Source organism: Galeopterus variegatus, unplaced genomic scaffold (assembly GCF_000696425.1).
Source record: "Galeopterus variegatus unplaced genomic scaffold, G_variegatus-3.0.2 Scaffold784, whole genome shotgun sequence".
Classification (NCBI taxonomy): domain Eukaryota; kingdom Metazoa; phylum Chordata; class Mammalia; order Dermoptera; family Cynocephalidae; genus Galeopterus; species Galeopterus variegatus.
In genome coordinates this window covers 187,747-208,551 of record NW_007726895.1, presented here as the reverse complement: position 1 = coordinate 208,551, position 20,805 = coordinate 187,747, and the positions used below count along the sequence as shown (strand labels likewise).

Here is a 20,805-nt window from a genome sequence, read left to right as displayed (position 1 = left end):
GCCTCCTCCCCCCAGCGCCGCGGAGGGGGGAGGAGGAAGATGGAGACCCACATCTCGTGCTTGTTCCCCGAGCTGCTGGCCATGATATTCGGCTACCTGGACGTCCGGGATAAGGGGCGCGCGGCGCAGGTGTGCACGGCCTGGCGGGACGCCGCCTACCACAAGTCGGTGTGGCGGGGGGTGGAGGCCAAGCTGCACCTGCGCCGGGCCAACCCGTCGCTGTTCCCCAGCCTGCAGGCCCGGGGCATCCGCCGGGTGCAGATCCTGAGCCTGCGCCGCAGCCTGAGCTACGTGATCCAGGGCATGGCCAACATCGAGAGCCTCAACCTCAGCGGCTGCTACAACCTCACCGACAACGGGCTGGGCCACGCGTTCGTGCAGGAGATCGGCTCTCTGCGCGCTCTAAACCTGAGCCTCTGCAAGCAGATCACCGACAGCAGCCTGGGCCGCATAGCCCAGTACCTCAAGGGCCTGGAGGTGCTGGAGCTGGGGGGTTGCAGCAACATCACCAACACCGGCCTTCTGCTCATCGCCTGGGGTCTACAGCGCCTAAAGAGCCTTAACCTCCGCAGCTGTCGCCACCTCTCGGACGTGGGCATTGGGCACCTGGCCGGCATGACGCGCAGCGCGGCCGAAGGCTGCCTGGGCCTAGAGCAGCTCACACTGCAGGACTGCCAGAAGCTCACGGATCTTTCCCTAAAGCACATCTCCCGAGGCCTGACGGGCCTGAGGCTCCTCAACCTCAGCTTCTGCGGGGGCATCTCGGACGCAGGTCTCCTGCACCTGTCGCACATGGGCAGCCTACGCAGCCTTAACCTGCGCTCCTGCGACAACATCAGTGACACGGGCATCATGCATCTGGCCATGGGCAGCCTGCGCCTCTCGGGGCTGGATGTGTCGTTCTGTGACAAGGTGGGGGACCAGAGTCTGGCTTACATAGCCCAGGGGCTGGACGGCCTCAAGTCCCTCTCTCTCTGCTCCTGCCACATCAGTGATGATGGCATCAACCGCATGGTGCGGCAGATGCACGGGCTGCGCACGCTCAACATTGGACAGTGTGTGCGCATCACGGACAAGGGTCTGGAGCTGATAGCTGAGCACCTGAGCCAGCTCACTGGCATAGACCTATACGGCTGTACCCGAATCACCAAGCGCGGCCTGGAGCGCATCACCCAGCTGCCCTGCCTCAAGGTACTCAACTTGGGACTCTGGCAGATGACGGACAGTGAGAAGGTCAGGTGAGGGCGGCAGCACCAGCTCCCCTTGTCCCGCCATGCCCGTCGTCCCTCACCACCACCGTCCCCTACACGCACGCACACTTATACATAGATCATTGCAGCCCATGAGATGGGGCAGTGACACGCAGCCTCGGCTCATTTTCTCCCTCCTCTAGCGCCCCTCCCCACTGCCAGTCCATTCTCATTGCGTCTGGGGGTCCTCTGCTACCCCTACTCCCCTCTCCTTTTCCCTGCGGATGGAGAGATGGACTCTGCTGCTCAGCCACCCACTCCTCTCTGCAGAGGGATGTAGAAGGACTGATTCAGCTACTGTGTCCCCACTGTGTTGCATTCGGGGGTGGGGGTGGGGAGTGACTAGTCCTTTCACCCTGGGGAGTTGAGGAAAATGTCTGCCTTCACTTAAGCTTTCATTTGAATACTGTGATCTGGTTTTTATTTGAAATGCATAAAAAGCAAACCCAACTACAACGGCCTTTTCACCCTTCTTCCACTTTGTAACTAATCCCGGTCTCTTCTCGTCTCTTCTTTACAGTACTTGCTATTCACACTCGTTTCACTTTTATCTTCTTTCCTTTTTCCTAATTTTTTGAAGAAATTTGAAATCATGGTCCTTTTTGTTTCTGCTGAATATAGTCTATATATTATATATATATATATATATAAATTATATATATATATATGTGTGTGTGTGTGTGTCTGGCTACCTCGTTTTAGTTTATTTTTTTCTCTGAAGCCCTGGAATTCTACAAGAGAGCTATTTTGAGACTGAAACATTTTTGTGCCTAGACTGGAAAGATGCCCATTGGGTTTGTACGTCTTTTTTGTTTTGGCTTCCTCCCAACCTCCATCCATCCAGCGTGTCCCACTTTCACATTCTGGCTATCATTTTCTTTTTCTCCTTGTCCATTGGGATTTGAGAACCCAACGGTGTTTCTAAATCTTGACTTAATTTATAGCACAAATGTGTGGGAGAAATGAGAGTTGAACTGTTTTTTGTGTGTGTGTTTGAGATGCAGATTGTGTCTTGAAAATGATTATTATATATGCAAATTCTGCCCTACCCTCACCCTCTTCCAAGTTTCCCCACAACAAGGTCACACAGTGAGGCTTCCTGTTGGAAGCAGAGGAGCAGAGTTGGCCTACAGAGACCCTGGGGCTGTAATGCGAAGGGAGGAGACTGAAATTCGTGTCTTATTCTCTGTTCTGTTAATAAAATGGGAGTTTGTGGGTTTTAAAAAATTCTGTTTCTAAATGGAGGAATAGATGACTTTATTTTGGTGGGGGTTGGGACTTGTGGCTTTAAAAAATATCGCTTTTGAGTAGGATGTATATTTTTGTTGGATTTTTTTGTTTATTTTTTTAGAAGCCTCCACAGCAACATGCGAGGGACCATGGAGTTAAAGAAACCCAGAGACCTTTATCAATTAATTGTACTGTTTGTGAATTTGTATAAATAATAACAAAGATCCTCTTAAAACGTTTATATTCTTACAGTAAAAGGTTAAACTGATATTTATATAATAAAAGAGGAAATATGAAGTATGTTTTTGAAAAAAACAAAAAAACCCAAAAAACCTTGTATCTGTGAATTATTTTTAAGGCATTGTGTGTTTGGGTACATGCCAAAGTAGGAGGTGCTGTTCGTATGCTCTGAAGTAAAAGGAAGTAAGGAAGAGTTTGGTGCATCCTCTGGTGTGAGGAAGCTCACAGTTAAAAATGTATTCTGTATAAGGGTTACTACTGACATCCAAATGTTTTGTTTCTAGAAATGTGATTAGACTGGAGATTTACATAATTTTTGGTTTTAAGCTGTCTGTCAACAACGTGGAAATTTAAAGAAATTGAACAAAATGAAACTTTTTCAAAAACCAGATTTGTAAGAGTCACAATTTCCCTGAGTGGCCAGTTTTTCTTTGGGTGGAAATGAGATCTAAGGGTAAGGTTGAAAACGTGGGTCAGAGATGTGGAAGTGGGCAAGCAAAATGGGGTTCTTTACCCTTAGAGCGGGCGTGGGGCGGGTGTGAAGGTGGAGGGGACCGAAGCCATTGTTCAGAAAAGTTAAAAGAGCGCTGTCCTGGCCCGCTGCTCGCTCAGTCATGCATACGGAATCTCACAGTGTGAGCGAGGGTCCCCGTGGAAAGGAGGGGGGCAGTGCAACCCCTCTTTTTAACATTCCCCTCCAGGCCTGGCTGTATTTCAGCACTTTCCTGGGGTGGGAAGGCTGGCCAGGAGTTCCCGCACATGTGCATTCTAAGCACTTCCAATGCTGAGGCTGGCCACTCTATCCGCTGCTCAGGGTTCTCTGAATTGGTGGCATATAAATGAATACCAACCAGTCTAGCAAAGAGTTTCCTTTGGTGGACAATAACTAAATAATCTGACACCCTGTGGTTGGGCTGTGGCAACCCATGAGAATAAATGTTCTAACAGTGGAGTAATTCATACTCCTGGTTTCACATAGGTCTGTCTTAGCTGTTTCTGGAATTAACTTTTTTTTTTTTTTTAAAACAAAAAACTACTGATTCCTGCAAGTGCTGATAAGAGTAATATAAAACTTTCCTGGATCAACACCTCTTTCCAGGAAGAGGTCTAGAACCTAGGTTTCTCTTGGGGTAAGATTTTTTTGTAAAATTTCCAAGCTTTCCCTTAAACCTATCACAAAAGCTACATTGTTCCTTTCTGGAGAGCCTTCACAATTGGGTCTAATTGAGCCTGACACTAGATCCATCTTCCCTTTCTTTGGGAAAGGTGTGGATATCTTTCTTCCTACTTAGGTTACTGTGCTTACTGCCTGGAGAAAAAAAAAATGTGTGACCCCTAGTAAGGAATAGGGACTGTGAATTAGGGTCAGCTTTCCAATTTAGCATTTGACACAACTCTGGAAGGTTACACAAGCTAGAGGTTCTTAGCCTCTTGCAAGAGATTTCATGACTGCACAGATTCAGTCAATAAAAATTTGAGCACTTCCCATGTCTTAGGCTCCGTGCTCACATTCATTGTTTTAATACACAAAATACGGCTATAATACACCTATAACCTGAAGCATTTTCTGTTTTGTGTTTTTTATGTTAAAGATTAAATAAAAGCTTGACTAAAGGTTGGTAAAATCATGTTTGAAAGTCAAGATCAGGGTCTAGTGTCCTTATCCTGAACTAGGGATATTTAATGTATCTGGATCTTCTCTGGAAAAGATGAATAAACCACTTACTTTTGTCAATGAAGGTCAGTTGCTTCTCTTCAGCCTTTCTGGATAGAAATTAACGTGTTGAGAACCCATCTGTGCTTGCCATAGTACTAGTAAATTTTAATCCTCAAAGCAACCTGCTGAAGTAGGTGTCCCTGTTTTTCAGATAAAGCATAATACCTGCCTTAACTACCCACCAGTAAGTGAGGGAGGCAGGACTTAAGCCAGATCCACTTCTAAGGTCCAGCTCCCTTCTGCTCTATGAGAAAGAAGCTTTATTTATTGACCATACCTTGGTCTCCAGTAAGGGGATCCTCACAGAAGTGAGTAGTACGGGCAGGCCCGGTGGCGCACTGCTACAGTGCGCTGCTTGGGAAGCATGGCGGCGCTCCCGCCGAGGGTTCGGATCCCACGTGCAGACCGGCAGCTCACTGGCTGAGCGAGGAGCAGGGGCAACACCAAAGGGTTGCGATCCCGTTGCCAGTCCCGGTCCGGTACGGGCGCGACACTGAGGGTTGCGGTCTGTTGCCGGTCACGAAAAACGACAAAAAGACAAAAAAAAAAAAAAAAAAAGAAGTGAGTGGTAGCTGTTGGAACACAGTAGGTGCTACTTCAAAAGGAAAAAGGGTGGATTCTTGGTATAAATGATCAATCTCCACCGTACCTACAAGAATGGAAGAAATGCTTTTAAAGGACAGAAGCACTGAGGAAAATGAGTTACCATATGATTTGTGGGTGTTACAAAAGTTAAAAGGCACTTCAGGGCAATTTTTAGAATAACAGAAAACCTGGTTCAGGTATTTATTGAAACTTAAGAGCTGAAAAAACAAAATATAAACAGTGTAAATTTTATCATCTAGAAGTAATAAATCTCAGTAGAAACTGGGTAGTAGTCAAGAAAGGGCTTCATATATGTTCTTTTCTAAGTCTCATCGGGTAGTAGCCCTGAATGTCTGTACTAAAAAAGATACCTGTAGGCTGGCCCGGTGGCGCACTGCTATAGTGCGCCGCTTGGGAGCGCGGCGGCGCTCCCACGGAGGGTTCGGATCCCACATACAGACCGGCCGCTCACTGGCTGAGTGAGGTGCGGGCGCAACACCGAGGGTTGCGATCCCGTTGCCGGTTCCGGTCCGGTACGGGCGCGACACTGAGGGTTGCGATCCGTTGCCGGTCACGAAAAATGACAAAAAGGAAAAAAAAAAAGATACCTGTAAATGCGACTGTGGGGTTCAGATAACTCCCGCAGCCCCCTAAGGGCCATGACAGGCCTCTAGGTACAAGTGCTGGTGGTGTTGCACAGTTCTCCCTGCCATGGGCTCCTTCCTGCTGACTTCCTCGGTCAGATACCTGGTTTATTCCACATTTGGCAACAGTGACAAGGGTGCTGGCCTAACTACATTTACTAAAAGTAAAGGCCAGTACATCCTTAATAGTTAAAATTCAAAGTGATCACAGTCTTACACGATTCAAACCAACAACAAAGATCTGAAAAAGTAAACATTCCTTTTACTGTAGTTTCTTTTTAAAGGTGAAAACTTTTTCTTAAATAAGGACATCTGATCTGCAAGTTGAAGCATGGCCTATTCCCCAAATCCTGGTGCTTTCCTGCAGTGGCTACTAGATAGAGCCTCATCTCATCTCAGAAGATAAGTAACACGTTTCACTTTTGACTTAGAGAATTTGAACTCAAGTTTTCAAAGGGGAAAGTGTAGTGGCCCCCAGAGACCACTGTGTTTGTTTCTAAAGAATAAGAACCTCTTGATTAAAAGATCAGATTTGTAAAACAAAACCGAGACCTCATGCAGCTTCTGACAACTGTCCCTTCCCAGTCCTGTGAAAGGGAGAGCCCCTGGCCTCTGATCTTTGCTCTGCTCTGCTGTGGAAAAGGAGGGACTACAGAAGTCATCCAGTGGTCGCTTCTCTGTTCTCTTTCTTTCCTGCATCAAACATCCCCCCTCTTAAAAGTTAATTCTATCCCTTTAGTAGAGGGCAAGACCTAAATTTTGTGTCATTACGAACCCCCAAGGAGTAAGAGGAGTGAGGCTTTTTGATGAAATGAAGGGGATCACGAGTAAAGCGCAGGATTAGAAATTAGAAAGCTGTGTTCAAACCTAAGCGTAGGCTTGGGCTACATATTTCTCTCCTCTTTGTCAATGTACTTGTCAAATATCAGGTAGCAAGCTAAATTTTTAAAAAAGTGAACGTTGTAAACAGATGAGACATTCATACTTAGATCAGCACCAACTACACATACTAATAATTTATAACTTACCTAAGGTAAGTGCACATCTGGAGTAAGAGCATATATCCTCAGCTCTGGGATGGAAACGGGTATTTCTAGACAATCGGTAAATCAGTTTCAGTCTTTCCCTCTTTTCCAGGGATTGCTCTGATTTTGCCTGGTGGAGTTGCCTTTTCCAACCCAGAACATTTGGTACTGTGTAAAGCCACCCTTCCACTTGAGATGCGAGAGGAAGTAGGCTTGAGATCTTAACTGTGGACACTAGACAGGGCTATGTGACATCCCCATCAATAGAACAAGAGACGTGGAATCCCCTGCCTGCTGTTTGTTAACCCAGAAAAACATACATATTTCCTGAAGACTTAAGTTTTTATCATCTCATTACTACTTTGTTTAAGGGAAAATGCCTCATATATTTAGAAAAAACTTACAAGGATACTTGTATTTGTGACAGTGGAAAGTAGTGAGTCTCAATTACAAAGAAGAAAATTAGGTCTGCAGCAGCAGCAAAAACCCAGGTGAGACAGTGTTAGGAATGTGACTGTGATCAGCTGGAAGAACTTAGTCATAACATAGTTAGTGTTCATGTTCTCTGTCTCAAAATTTTTGTTTTCCCAAATCTGACAGATGTGATACATTTAATTTTATAAATGGGGGAAGAGTCTTGATAAGGTCGAAAATATTTTGCCTAGGTGATATGAGGTATCAATCCCAGGCCAGGGCTGCTGCAGACTTTAATGAGCGCGTCAGAAGCAGGTCAACATGCAGTAGCTCTGAGGCACTGCAGGGCACCACCCCGGCCCCTCTGCAGAAAGTGCTACGCTAGAGTGTATTGCTTTACTGGGAGTTTTTTTAAAAAGCCAAAATGCTAAACGTTATTATTACTATTTAAATGCATTACATTATGCAAACTTAGATATATTTTGCAAGCTTTATATATAGGGTTATTCTAGAAGCCGAAAAACCAGTGCAGGTTGGCAAATGGTCTGTAAGGTACTGAACTGGCTAGTACCATCCAGGCTGTTGCCGTCAGAGGACTTCAACCAATTTCCAAAACACTGCTGGAGTACAAATGCTGGAAGTCTATGCTTTTGATAGCCTCACAGCCAAGACTACACATACATTTAACGTACTACAAGTGTCTGCCCCACAATCCTTTTATAAAATGGGTAAAGTAGGGGAGAAAGTAAGGTTAGGGTTGATTTCACAGATGCTCTAGTTACAAATCCCTCTTGTCCAGAAAGAGTCAAAGGGTCTAATTTGTTAATGCTAGGCACTCTCTTGTGCTTATTACTCCTCCACTTACGTAATCCACACTCCAGAGGGACCAGGCCTACCACACGGCTGGCCATGAGTACTACTTGAATCATGGATCCAAGAGACTGGAATTGGGCTGTGGGAAAATAATTCAAGACCACATTAATTTTTCATAAATAGTGTGAATTACTCAATAAGGCTTGGAAAGTATTGTTTCTCTCATCTAAAAAGTATAAGAGAAAGTACTTACTACATATGTCCATAATAATATTTCTCCTTAGGAAATCTTTACCCCAAACTGGCATTATTTATGTACACATCTGCTTCCATTTTCCAGCCCAGGGCAAGGCTTTTTGAGAAGTCTCTAAATAGGAAGGAGCAAAAAAAATTAGTCCTAATATTCCTTAGAATCTTTAGAAAAATCACTGAGGCTAAAACTGGACAGATGGATAAAGTAAGGGAGTCAAGTCCCTCAAATAAATTCTTAATGTTTTTAGATGGAAGAGTCAGTGCCTTCCATTTCTTTTGGGCGGGGGGAGGCAGCTGGCCAGTAAGGGGACCTAAACTGTGACCTTGGTGTTATAAGGCTGCGCTCTAACCAACTGAACTAACCAACCCAGCCCCAGTGACTTCCATTTCTACCTCCACTATTTTAAACCTTAACTTCATTGCTCAAAAAACCACTGCTGTAAACTAAGAAAAAAAAAAAAAAAGATGGCCAGTAGGTGTGTCATAAGCAAACAATATGAAAATGACAAGATGAAAGTGACAATTTCTTGCTCTCCTAGCTCATTTCAAATGCACCAAATTACAGTCTTTCAGGAATCTGTATAAACAGAACGGCTAAGTTCTGTGGCCCCCTGAACTTTATCAGGCTCACAGCTGGCTGTCCTTGGAAGAGAAGTTTCCAGAGCATGGGGTAGATAGACGAGTGGCTCTTCTGTGCACTTGAGACAGATTCCCTGCCATTGTGCTCAGAGTCAAACGGTGACAATCAGAATGGTGTTGCCCACCCGAAGGCAGCTGGCCTATCTTTTTCCCACAAAGATGGGCCTAATTTTCAAAGGAATCTCAAGAGGAACTGCAGAAATTCACTAAAGCATGACATAAGATTTAGCAGCAAAAAGCTTCATCACTGCTTACTTTAGAAATAAAAATATATGTGGCTTAGGAGGCAGAAGTCAAGCACTACACATTATTGACAGATAAGGGTGGAAAACTGTTCTCGTCTCCCTCTGGACTGTTCCTTGACCTTCCCTATCCCCCTAAAAAACAAGACCTCTCCCACCCACTCACACAGGATTTACCCTCCCCAATTATGACACAGCCATGAATCATGTCCAAACCAGTATCAGAGATAGGTCGGAGTCTGGCCTTGGCCTTGTTTTTCTTTACCCCAAGTTTATAAAAATGATTTTAGGGTCTAATACAAGGCAGTAAAATAAAGTATGGCTAATGCAAAACTCTAAATACTTGTTCTCTGCTGTGGAAATTAGAAAGTGGAGAGAGAAATGTTATTTGTCCGCAGACTGCAAGCCCTGTGTTTTGTCAGCAGGCGGCAGCATTGTCCATGAGTTGGAGGCTATATCCACTGGGGAACCATGACCTCCCCTCTGGTCACCTCCCCTCCTGGTTCATAGCGACACCAACCCCTCCCTCTGCCCCTGGAGAATTTTCCTAGGTATCAGAGTTGACAAGAATCTTACTTCCCTGAAAAGATGAAACTGAATTTCAAAATATCAGTGAAGTTATTCCCAGGGCCAGGTGCTGAGCACTTTGCTTCTGGAGCAAGGGAACAGATGGGACGTCCTCACCCAGGTTCCTCGATTTGTCTCACAGCTGTCTGCTTTTGGAGGCTATGGGAATTAAACATCAATTTCTAATTTTTTTTTTCATTTCTAATTACTCTTAAAGTCCATTTTGTAATCACACCTCTTTGTTAGATTGCCATATTTGGAAACTTTGGGAGAACAAATGGGAAAATTTTGAGTCATACATTGGAGATATTTTAGCAGCAAGAGAAAAAGTTAGCTTTTTTTTATTACAAAAGAAAAATAATGCACTGTCTATGATGAAAAATTCTAAAGGTCCTTTGAGGAAAAACAAAAATATTTTTAAAATTTTAGGAGTATCTATTTTTATTTTTGTTACTAAGAGGAGTATCTTTATTGCCCATATGAAGAAATCTTAAAATCTAAAGGAGTTTATGAAACTGAAAATGGTAAAAGCCTGACAAAGAAATAAGGTTGCTTGCATGACCTGAATTCCTCCTACACAAAAGAAACATTAGGAAGAGGTAGTAGAAATTTAAACAAAGAAACAACTTCTGAGCCAACTTGGCCACATTCCATAAACCGTCACAATAAGGGACAGGCGGGGGCAGGTAGGCCTCAGGGGTCTTGCCCTCTTGGCACCCAGTAGTCTGGCCTCAGAGAACCAAAGTGTGGATCTACAGGGCAGATGGTGCAACACGGGTGCAGAGGGGGAAGGTGGGAGCCCCGCGGGAGACCCCTGCCAAGCTGTATTAGCCAGTTGAGCACAGCTTAGCAGCTCAGTAATGTAGAGATCATTTTTTGGTTACAGCATGAAAAGAAAAGAAAGGAAAAATTCCTGAAACTCAGAGCCTAGGCATGAAGGAAATGACTATTCCTGGAACCATCCATGACTCTTATAAAAGCAGAAAATCCCTGGGTAAACTATATGGAAACTACAGCTGAAATATGCCTTTGTTAGTGACCATACCAAAAGAATACAGATTGAGGGAAAACAACTCAAATAAATAAGAGAGCTTGTAGAGGGAAGAAAAGAGAATGTGTCACACCACACAAAGCCCAAGCGGAGAAAACACAGGAGCCAGACGATAATCACATGAGGGGAAAGTGTAAACTTTCACAACTAGCAGTTCTGAAAGGTGGCTACGGGACGAATGAGAAGGGCTGCTCTTAGATTCGCAGCCTTCAAAAACAGCTTTCCTGGGCTAGCACATGTTTTCAAGAGGGCAGGCCTTCTTTCTGTGGTTGTCCAAATTTGACTTGAGACAAAAATTCCTGCTAATGTGACCACTAGGCTGACTTGAGGATGAACCTGTGACAGATTTCTACGGCTACAGTGCTGCAAGCCTGAAAAATGTCCTATTCAAGGACATGCACAGCAGTCAGGACAAACATTGTTTTTTCCATGATCCCATTTTTATGGGGAAAACAAACCAGAATGACAGTGTATATAGGGAGAAATAGAGAAAAAAAGTGTTTCCAGGGTAAGTGTGACATTCCTCACATGGGTCCTCCAGGAAGCAGTTTGCTCCAGTTGGCTGAACATCCCCATCAGGTCCACATGACTCAGCTTCTATGCTCCATTTTGCTGAAGAGGGTACAGCTGAAGGTTCCAGTAACCCCAAGAAGACGAGTTTCTATTTTAGGTAACTTTCCTCAAACCCTCACCCTAGAGGGCTCCCATAGCTCAGTCTGCAAATCCGCACAGCCCGATACTTACTGCACACTGACAGCCGTTGCTGCTACTTTCTTAACCTTGCTCTGTACTCTTAGCCCCTAACAGCCCAGCACCAGCCCCAGATAAAGGTGTCCTCTGCCCTTTAAAGGAATCCATCATGGCCACTCCCACTCTCTTGACTGCCCATTGCTGTCTATGGAGACTGTCAAGAGGGGTGCAGAGAGTGTTGCAGAGGAGGACCCCAGGCGACATGGATGTATATAACCAGCAGTGAAGCAAGCCCACAGCTTCCTCCACACTGCCAAGCAGGGGTCAGGCAAGCCTTCCTGATTTTGGCTGCCCTCTGCTTGCTGCCCCGGAGTTAAAGCTCCATGTGCCATTTCTAAGCCCGTGTTCGCATCCCTGCGTTCACTCCTACCTCTGCACCTGCCAGGAACTTGCAGAGAAACTAAGGAACTTGTGTAGTGGCCGCGAACACCTTCCCACCCTTCCACCAGTGCCAAAAAACAGCCCGCTGATGCTAATCTACCCCCTCACTTGCAGCTCAACAGCTTTTCTCCTTTAAGCCCCTGATAATGGTTTTACTAAAATCCTCTTTTGATGGAAAAGATCCCAGCTGGACATTTCAGGCCCCAACACAATGCACAAGTCTGCAGGTCCCTTTCCCCACCTCACAAAGGCCTCTAATCAAGTGGAAAATGTGCTGGAGGCCAGAGGTTTGGGTCTGCAATTTTTTTTTAAGGGATTACTAGAGAAGAATAGGGGGCAGCAAGGACCCCCCCCCCCACACGTTTTCCATTTGGTCCTGCTTTTAGATATACAGAGCCAGGAGTAGTCCAGTTCTCCAAGCACAAGAGCCCCATCTCTGCCTTTACTGGTGGAAGGATGCCATCTTTGAACACCTGGGCTTCATAGAGAGAGTTTGGAAGAAGCATGCAGGCTCTCGTCTGACCCCATTTAAGCCTTATTTATAAAACCACTATCAAACAGGATCCTGAGTGTGATGAGAGCCCTCGTTCATTAACCTCTAGCCCTGCTCTATATGCAGAGGGGAGAGTTCACACCATGTCCACACACTGCTAGGATTAGGAGCGCTCACTTGGGCTCCCCAGGCTTAGGAGGGCAAGAGGTCTTGTTCCCAACCTTGCCAGATATCTTTCTTCTTTATACACTTTGGCCCTTCCTTCAACACTGAGCAAGTATCTACGATATTCCTAATCCTCAGGGCAAAACATGGATAAAATATAAAATGTTAACCATTTTTATTAGTCTATTAGAATTTTTGTTTTAAAATGTACACTATGGAATACAGACGTCTGTCTGTCTTCTCTGCAAAGGACATTCTTTGTTGTCATTTTTACATAAATGTTCATTTAGAATTAATTGATAAAGATGAACATTTCAGGTTGGCCCTGAGTTGTCATCTTTCTATTTCAGCGTAGAGAGGCTGTTCACCCTTCTAATCCTAGCTGGTTAGTGATGTATGCAAATACCCAGTAAAAAGGAAATGATTACGAATTCCTAAACTCATTCTGGAATGACCAAGGATTAGACTGTTCAGCCCTGAAAGTTAAAAGTCAGCATATATTTCAAACTAAATACTAGGCTGAGTAAAAATTTTCGGGTCCTTTCTTTAAAGTTCCTAAAATACTTTTGATCAAAAAAAAAGCTCTCAAAAATCCAATAACTACAGATTTAAAAAAAAAAAAAACTCTGGTTCATTTTCATCGGCATAAATGCCTTATTGATACATTTTGCCTTAGTGATCTTTTGGCTCTCCCTCAGAAGAACCCTAAACAATTGAGATCTAGATGGAGAAGCAAAAATATTACATTTAATATATTACATTTAATGCTTAATGCAAACATCGCATTAGTATTTTATGTTGGCTTCTTTTGGTGGGTATTACAGGAGGAGGGGGTCACACGGTTTCTCTAAAGAAACCAGGTAAGAGTGGACTCTCCCGGTCTCCCTCTGCAAATAGCGACAGCCAGCCTCGCTGAATCACACCTGTTGGTTATCCCAGAAATGTTCTAACAGCTCTGTCCAAGAGTGAATAATCTTACCCCTACTTTAGAAGAACTTCTTTAGAAAGGTGAAATGACACATTCACGGGTGCCCAGGGAGACAACGGAATATCTCTAACGTAGAGCCTATGGTGGCCTGACCCCTTTGACCAAGAGAAAAATTGGGAGCTGTGTGTCACTGCAGCGAGAGCTGTTTCCAGGCTTCCTCCCATGGCCACGCTCCCCGAGCCCTGCTCAGAATGCCTGTTTACCTCCTTCCTCTGCTCATCACCACATCCTGCTCTCATTATTCTTCAACTTCTCTGCCTTTTTAACATACCATGCTGAACAAAATAGTTGTTTTAAAAGTCACTCTTCCTCCCGAAACCAGTTTGCAGAAGAGTAGAACAGCAATTTGGAAACAATAATTTGATAAAATAGTGGCAACAACACATCTCATATTTTTCAGGGCATTTCAGAATTTTAGTTCTATGGAATCTGAACATCTTTCAGACTCTCATTAGATCACAAAGGTATCAAAACAACTCAAAAAACAAGATAAACATAATTGGAATTAGGAAGTACAAAGTATGGGCTTTCAAATTAAAAAAAAATTTCTTGAAGGTCTAAAGAGAGAAGGAAGTTGTATCTTGATGTTGAAATGTTATTAGCCCAAAGTTTATTGTGTCAAACTGGCACACCTGAAATAGTTGGGAAATGCCCTTGAGTCCACGAGGAGGACATGAAATATTAGCTTCCTCAGATGGCCCCAGGCTGGGGACCCCACAGGGAGACATGGAACCTCACTTCTCTACAGCACTTCCTCCAGCTCCTCTTCTCATTCTCTTGATAGCCAAGGTCTACACTTAACTCCTGCCCAGATAGTTTCAGTCTTTGTTGTACTGCTCCTGTGTCTAAATAACCCCTGTTCACTCCCTTTCCATCACGTGTGAGCACACTCAGCATCGGCTTCACCAGCTCTCTAGCTCTCGACTCCACGCCGAACCACCTCCGTTCAGCATCCCCAGGCCCTGCTCGGTGTGTCTGCGCTCTTGACTGCAGCTCTCTGCTAACCCTGCCCTCCAAGTCCATCCCAGCGCCTCCCAACAGCCATGGGACTCCCCAGAGTCACCCTGACTCCGCATTCTATCTCCTGCAGGTCGTGGTGGCCACATGAATGATACTGACCATTACTGTATTTGAGGGCGATCTCCACGCTGCAGTTTTTAAAAATTACTTTTACTAAAAATATACCTGCCTGTTTAAGGTTGGTCTTCAAAATGATATATAAATCCTTCCTTTTAAAAATTCTTGTTAGGGCCGGCCCGGTGGCGCACTGGATAGTGCGCCGCTTGGGAAGCGCAGCGGCACTCCCGCCCGAGGGTTCGGATACTTGTCCCCTCGCTGCTATTGGAACTCGGAAAGCTGGAGTTGTAAATCCTTCCTTTTAAAAATTCTTGTTAGGGCCGGCCCGGTGGCGCACTGGATAGTGCGCCGCTTGGGAAGCGCAGCGGCACTCCCGCCCGAGGGTTCGGATCCCACATACAGACCGGTTCCCGCTCACTGGCTGAGCGAGGCGCGGGGGCAACACCGAGGGTTGCAATCCTGTTGCCGGTCCCCAGTCCGGTAGGGGGGCAACACTGAGGGTTGCGATCTGTTGCCGGACACGGAAAAAGACAAAAGACAAAAAAAAAAAAAAAAAAAATTCTTGTTAAAAAAGTCATCCAGAATAGGAAAGTTGGGTGTTGAGGCAAAGCTGCTCCTCCGTCCTCCTCTGATCCCCTGCTCTCCCCTGAGGCGTCCCAGGTAACAGAGGGAGTTCTGTCCTTCTGGACCCAACTCCAGCTTTCCGAGTTCCAATAGCAGTGAGGTGACAAGTGCCCAAAACTTGGCTCTGATAGGAGGCTCTTATTCTTGATTTGCATAAGATCTTGAAATTAAGCATTTGCCCACACTGGTTAAGCCCCTAAAGGGTCTATGGTAATCAGGCAGCGTTAAGAATATCCCTCCCCTGGTCTCCTGCTTAAGAACCTTGTGAAGTTCCTCCCTGGGAACTGAGAGGAGTTTATCCACATAGTGCTGACAGTCAAGTGGCAGGACCAATAGAGCTTGCTGCTGGCTTTATCACTTTGAGAGCCTGTAAAAATGCTAACAAATATTCCTTCTGACCAACCCATTACAACAGTCTCTCACAATCACAAAATCCTGCTGGTTTATTGGAATTAATTACTAATTAACAGTTTAAATGCTAAATTTTATTAATGACTTTTTAAAAATACAAATTAGTATAGATTCAAGGCTATCTTTCACTTGGTAAATACTTACTTGGTGGCCACTGGAGGCCGGTCCCATGCCAAGAGCTGGGGATACAGAGACATGTCACACTCACTGTATGGAGGTCTGCATTCTTGGGTGGGAGAGAAAGAAGTGGGGTCTCACTGGGAACCACTCCCAGCCCACAGCCTGACTTATCTGTGCTGCAGCCCGCTATCCAGATATGCCCATGGGAGTGTCTCGGGTGTGCTGCCTGGGAGTTGGAAGCTGCTCTACAGAGTTCGGCTCCAGATTCTGAGTACAGAAGGAGCCAGCCAATGCAGAGAAGGAGGCAGAACTGAGGTTTCACGTGCACGGCACTGAATTCCCTCCCACCCCCCAGAGGGTGACTGCCCCTGCAGTCTCTTCCTCACCCACTTGAGGCTGCCCTTGATGCCAGTTTCAGCCTGACTTCCCTGGTACAAAACTACTGAGGAGTGAGAGCTCACTGAGCACACAGTGATGGGCACTGCCCCCACTCTGTCTGCCACCATCCCTGGAACTGCCACCAGCCTTCCACCTCGGGTCCATCCAGCCTGTCCAGACTATCAGCACAGAACCAAGGGAGGCTGCACCAAGCCAGGTACTGGACTTACACGACTATTTGAATTACTCCCTGATTCATGTCCAGTAATTTTGTTTTATTAGATAAAAGGTTGTGAGAAGAAAAGGAAATATTTAAGGCTTCCTCCTGCTGTTCAACACTAGGTAAGCGTAAAAAGAAAGAACCTGTCAGCTGTGCTGAGGCATTGCATACAATCTGTCATGTGCATCTCAGTGTCGACACACACACGCTGGCAGCCTCCACAAGCAAGGGAGCTTCCTCTGAGCGGTTTTCCTCAGGACAGGACCTTTCTACTGAAGATCCTGCAAAGGGAGAAAGTTCCGAGTTCATGCCAAACCCATACACCACTTTGTAATAAGCCCTCAGGATCCAAGCACAGACAGTTCCCTAAAGACACCACCACGGAGGTAGGCACCCCTCACCACACTTCCTCTGCGACGTGCTGGGAAATGATCACGCACACCCCACACACTGTCTTCCTACCGGGAAGCCACCAGGTGCCTTCGTAAGCTCCCACGACTGTCAGCTGCGGAGACTGACACACAGCATGGACAGCAGCCAACAGCAACCTCCAGCAGCAAGGCTCACAGCGTGCTTGGAGAGGAGAGGGTTGGTTCAGGTCCCAGAGAGTCCACATGAGCTTCAGATAGGAGCTTTTCAGCGGGGAGTAGAAGCTGTGAGCCCGGTATTATCACTGACCAATGAGGAAGAGGATGTTTCCCCAGGGAGTCCCGAGCTGCTCAGTGTTAGTGTTTATTCAAAGTACCATTAACCCCACATATGCACGAAGATCACAAATAAAGGCTGGAATATTCAGGACCAGATAGGTGAGAGACAGACAGACAGACAGACTTTCTTTATGTTCAACTCTTAATCGGCATCTCCTGAGAAGCCGAACTGCTTTTATCTCAAAGTGAAATAAAGGAACCCCAGTAAGCAAAGGAGGATAAGGCTGGGAGGATCTTTATTTCAATAGAAGTTTGTTTCTCCCTTGGGGTTTTGCTTATCTGTCCGTATGTCCATAGATAAATATTATTCTTACAGTCCAGAGCCTGTTCATCTTTGTTTGTACAGACTTTAAAGGGCAAATAAAAGACAAGTGGAGATACTTTTAAAACTTAGGGTTGTACTTAGATGGTGTGTTTGGATCTCTCCTATCTAGTTCAGGGAGCAATTTACTTACTCATTACTGGCCAAAAAGTACTGTTAAGATACACTATTAAGTTCATCAAAGAAAACTTGTTAAAAAAAAAAAAGGCCCCTATCTTTTCCAACAAACTCCTACCAAAACCTCCCCACTAGGCACAATAATATCACATTATACTAAAGTGATCATCAGGACACCAGGGGCTGGGAACAGATTAAGTCTCGAGAGTAAGACAGGATTCTGCTGACCGCACGCTGGCACGGTCATGTTCCCACAGCTTTTTGCCCACACCCAATTGTTCAAGCAGGCACGAGGCAGGACTGCAAAGTTTCGTGTGGTTTGTTCTGGAGTCTCTGAGGTCCTGAATTTCAGATCCCTCAAAAGAAGGTTCTGAAAGCCCGTTTGACTAACTCACTGGGGTGGCCCTTATCAGCTGCCTTTGCCGTCCCTGCCTCCCATGGTGCCTTCCAATCCACACTGTTTCTCCTGGAGAAAGACATAAGAAGCGCCCAGATGCTTGCCCAGAATGCATTTTTCGGGGGCAGGGTTCACAACCTCTACTCTATCCCCAGAGACTTCTTCCTAAAAATGTAATCAAATCATGTTGACATCCTGCTTTACAACCTCCACTAGCTTCCTGATTCACACTGAACAAAGCCCCGACTCCTTACTGCAGTACCATAAGCCTTCTGAGGTCTCCAGTGATTCAAGCTTCATCTCCCGCCAGTCTGCATCCTCCTAAATTCCAGCCTCTTATTCTGGTCACACACAACCATGTCACTCTTTTGTGCCCTTATGTATGCTGTTGCCTGGCCTAGGATGTTCGTCCCTCCCTGTCTGAGTGGAGAACTTTTCCCCGCCCTTCGTGTTCTGGCTGAGATGAGCTCTGTGAGGCCTTCGTTACTTGCCCCTGTGTCCCGTGCTGTCTGAGGCCCTGCGGTGTAAGGCTGTCTGTGCAACACTCACTCTCCCTGGAAGGGTCTCCTAGTTGGGGGTGGTTGGGGTGGCATTCCATGGACAAGCATGAAAGTGTGTGTTGAGCTCCATACCAAGGGCTAGGGATGCAGCAATGGACGAACCTTGGTTCCAGCCTCACAAAGCTTACAGCCTTGTGGGGAAGAGAGGCAATCAGGAAGCACTTAACATAATGTGTGATGAATGTTTCGATAAGAAGAGTACCTAGTACTACTGGAACCCAAATCAGGAGGCCCTAACTAGCCCAGGGTCAGGGGATGCCTCCAGACAGTGCCATGATTTCCCTTTGCTCTCCTGGCACCGTTGCTTGTACACTGGGACAAGGTTTGAATCAATTTTCTTAAGTGAAGTGTCACCCAAATGCTGACGATCCTCAAACGTTCAGAGCAGACCTCTGGCCCAACTATTAGACATCTCTACTCTTGCATCCCACAGACACTTGAGCTCATCATATCCAAACTGAATATCCCTCCTCCCAAGGCTCCTCACTTGCCCGAATTTACAGCCTCCATAAAAGGCACCACTTGGTTGTCGAAACAATAAACCTGGGAGTTACGTATGACCTCTCTCTCTCTCTCTCTCTCTCTCTCATTAAACCCTGTGCCCAACCAGAGCATCCCAGCCCTGTCAATCCTGCTTTCTGGGATTCCGAGTGTTTTATCCTCCTCTCTATCTCCTCCCCTCCCACTACTGCCCTAAGTCAATCCTCATTATTTCTTTTTTTTTTTTTTTTTACTGACCGGCAACGGGATCGCAACCCTCGGTGTCGCGCCTGCACCACGCTCAGCCAGTGAGCGGGAACCGGTCTCCACATGGGATCCGAACCCTCAGCGGGAGCGCTGCCACGCTCCCAAGCGGTGCACTCTCCAGTGCGCCACCGGGCCGGCCCAATCCTCATTATTTCTAATTTTGACGCAATTTCCAAAAGTGGTTTTTGTAATATACACATCTGATTCAATCACTTTCTTGGTCACAATTCTCCAGTGGCTCCTTGCTGCATAGAGGTTAAAACCTAAACTCTGTTGCAAGCCATCCACGGCCCTCATTGATCTGGCCTGTCTTCCTTGCCACTGTCCCCACCCTCAGCCTGCATGTGCAGCAACACTGAGCCATGACAGTCACATGCCACACCTCTCCAGGAATGGGGGAAGACCTCTGGACTTGGTGGTCCCATCCATGCAAGGGACTTTCTGAAGCACCATATGGTCTGAGACCTCAGGACAGTTGAGGGTGCCTGGAGCTTCCTACCTGGTAACCAAAAAAGCCAAAAGTATAATAAACCGTGTTTTCATCAGATCAAAATGTTCCTGTGTTGAAAGAGGCACATTAATTGCAGTAAAACATACCCTGCATCCGATTGCAAAGGTGCAGGAGGAAGTTTGTGGGGATGAAGAAATGTTCTGTATTCTGATTGTGGTGGTGATTTCATGGGGGCGTACATCTGTCAAAACTAACCATATGAGGGCTGGCCAGTTAGCTCAATTGGTTAGAGCATGGTGTTATAACACCAAGGTCAGAGGTTCAAATCCCCATACCTGCCAGTTGCCAAAAAAGCCCACAAAAAACTAACCATATCATATACTATAAATATGTTTGTTGTACATAAATTATATCTTATAGAGAGTTGTTATAAAAAAGTTCCCTCCATTAAAACGACTTGCATGGTCAAACCCTCACTTAAAGTGCTCTATTCCTGCCTGTCTGCCTGTAAATCCTGCTTTTTCTTTGCTACCTCCCTGAAGCCTCTTCTGACTCTCCCAGGCAAATGTGGGTGCCGTCTGTCTTGTGTCCCATAGTTTCAGTCATCCTTCCCCATCCTTGATGGTGAGGGCTCTGAAACCCCATTGGTAGGAGAATTTGCAGTTAAGGAACTTAAGACTTTATAGAAATAATAGGCTTGGGGTAGTGAGGTCTCAAGTGACTAAACTACAGAGACTGTCTTTTCATTTTTGTACCTCCTGCACCTGGGAAGGTACATGTATGTAATAGCGTTCAATAAATATTTGAGGGACAGTAGATGGGAAGATGGGGGGATGCTCAGTACATTAGGCTCAACTGACCCTTACTTGAGGAAGACAGGTTGAGCTGTTAGTAATTAGCACAAATGAAATAGGGACGATCTTGCAGAAACCTTGCTAGTGAGAAATCTGTTTAAAGCCCCAGCACTTAGGGCCGGCCCGGTGGCGCACTGGATAGTGCGCCGCTTGGGAAGCACAGCGGCGCTCCCGCCCGAGGGTTCGGATCCCACATGTGGACCGGTGCCTGCTCACTGGCTGAGCGAGGCGCGGGAGCAACACCGAGGGTTGCGATCCCATTGCCGGTCCCCGGTCCGGTACGGGGGCGACACTGAGGGTTGCGATCCGTTGCCGGACACGGAAAAAGACAAAAGACAAAAAAAAAAAAAAAAAAAAAAAAAAAAAAAACCCCC

At 45.9% G+C, this 20,805-nt stretch overlaps 2 protein-coding genes across 3 annotated transcripts in view; one reads left to right on the top strand and one right to left on the bottom strand.

Moving 5' to 3' along the window:
* The window catches only part of WNT5B (wingless-type MMTV integration site family, member 5B), a 59,251-nt gene extending 41,509 nt beyond the window's left edge, over positions 1 to 17,742 (bottom strand). Inside the window, exon 1 of the mRNA XM_008572433.1 lies at positions 17,573 to 17,742. The gene's annotated coding sequence lies outside the window, so the exon portion shown is untranslated. The remainder of the gene's footprint in view (positions 1 to 17,572) is intronic.
* Positions 7 to 20,805, top strand: part of FBXL14 (F-box and leucine-rich repeat protein 14) — a 55,014-nt gene continuing 34,215 nt past the window's right edge. The window contains exon 1 of one of the 2 annotated variants that reach the window (XM_008572430.1): positions 7 to 1,238. In XM_008572430.1, coding sequence (XP_008570652.1) covers positions 40 to 1,238 — 1,199 coding nt within the window. In that variant the 5' untranslated portion in view covers positions 7 to 39. Of the gene's footprint in view, positions 3,110 to 20,805 lie in introns of those variants that run through there. The other variant, XM_008572431.1, reaches the window with a different exon arrangement.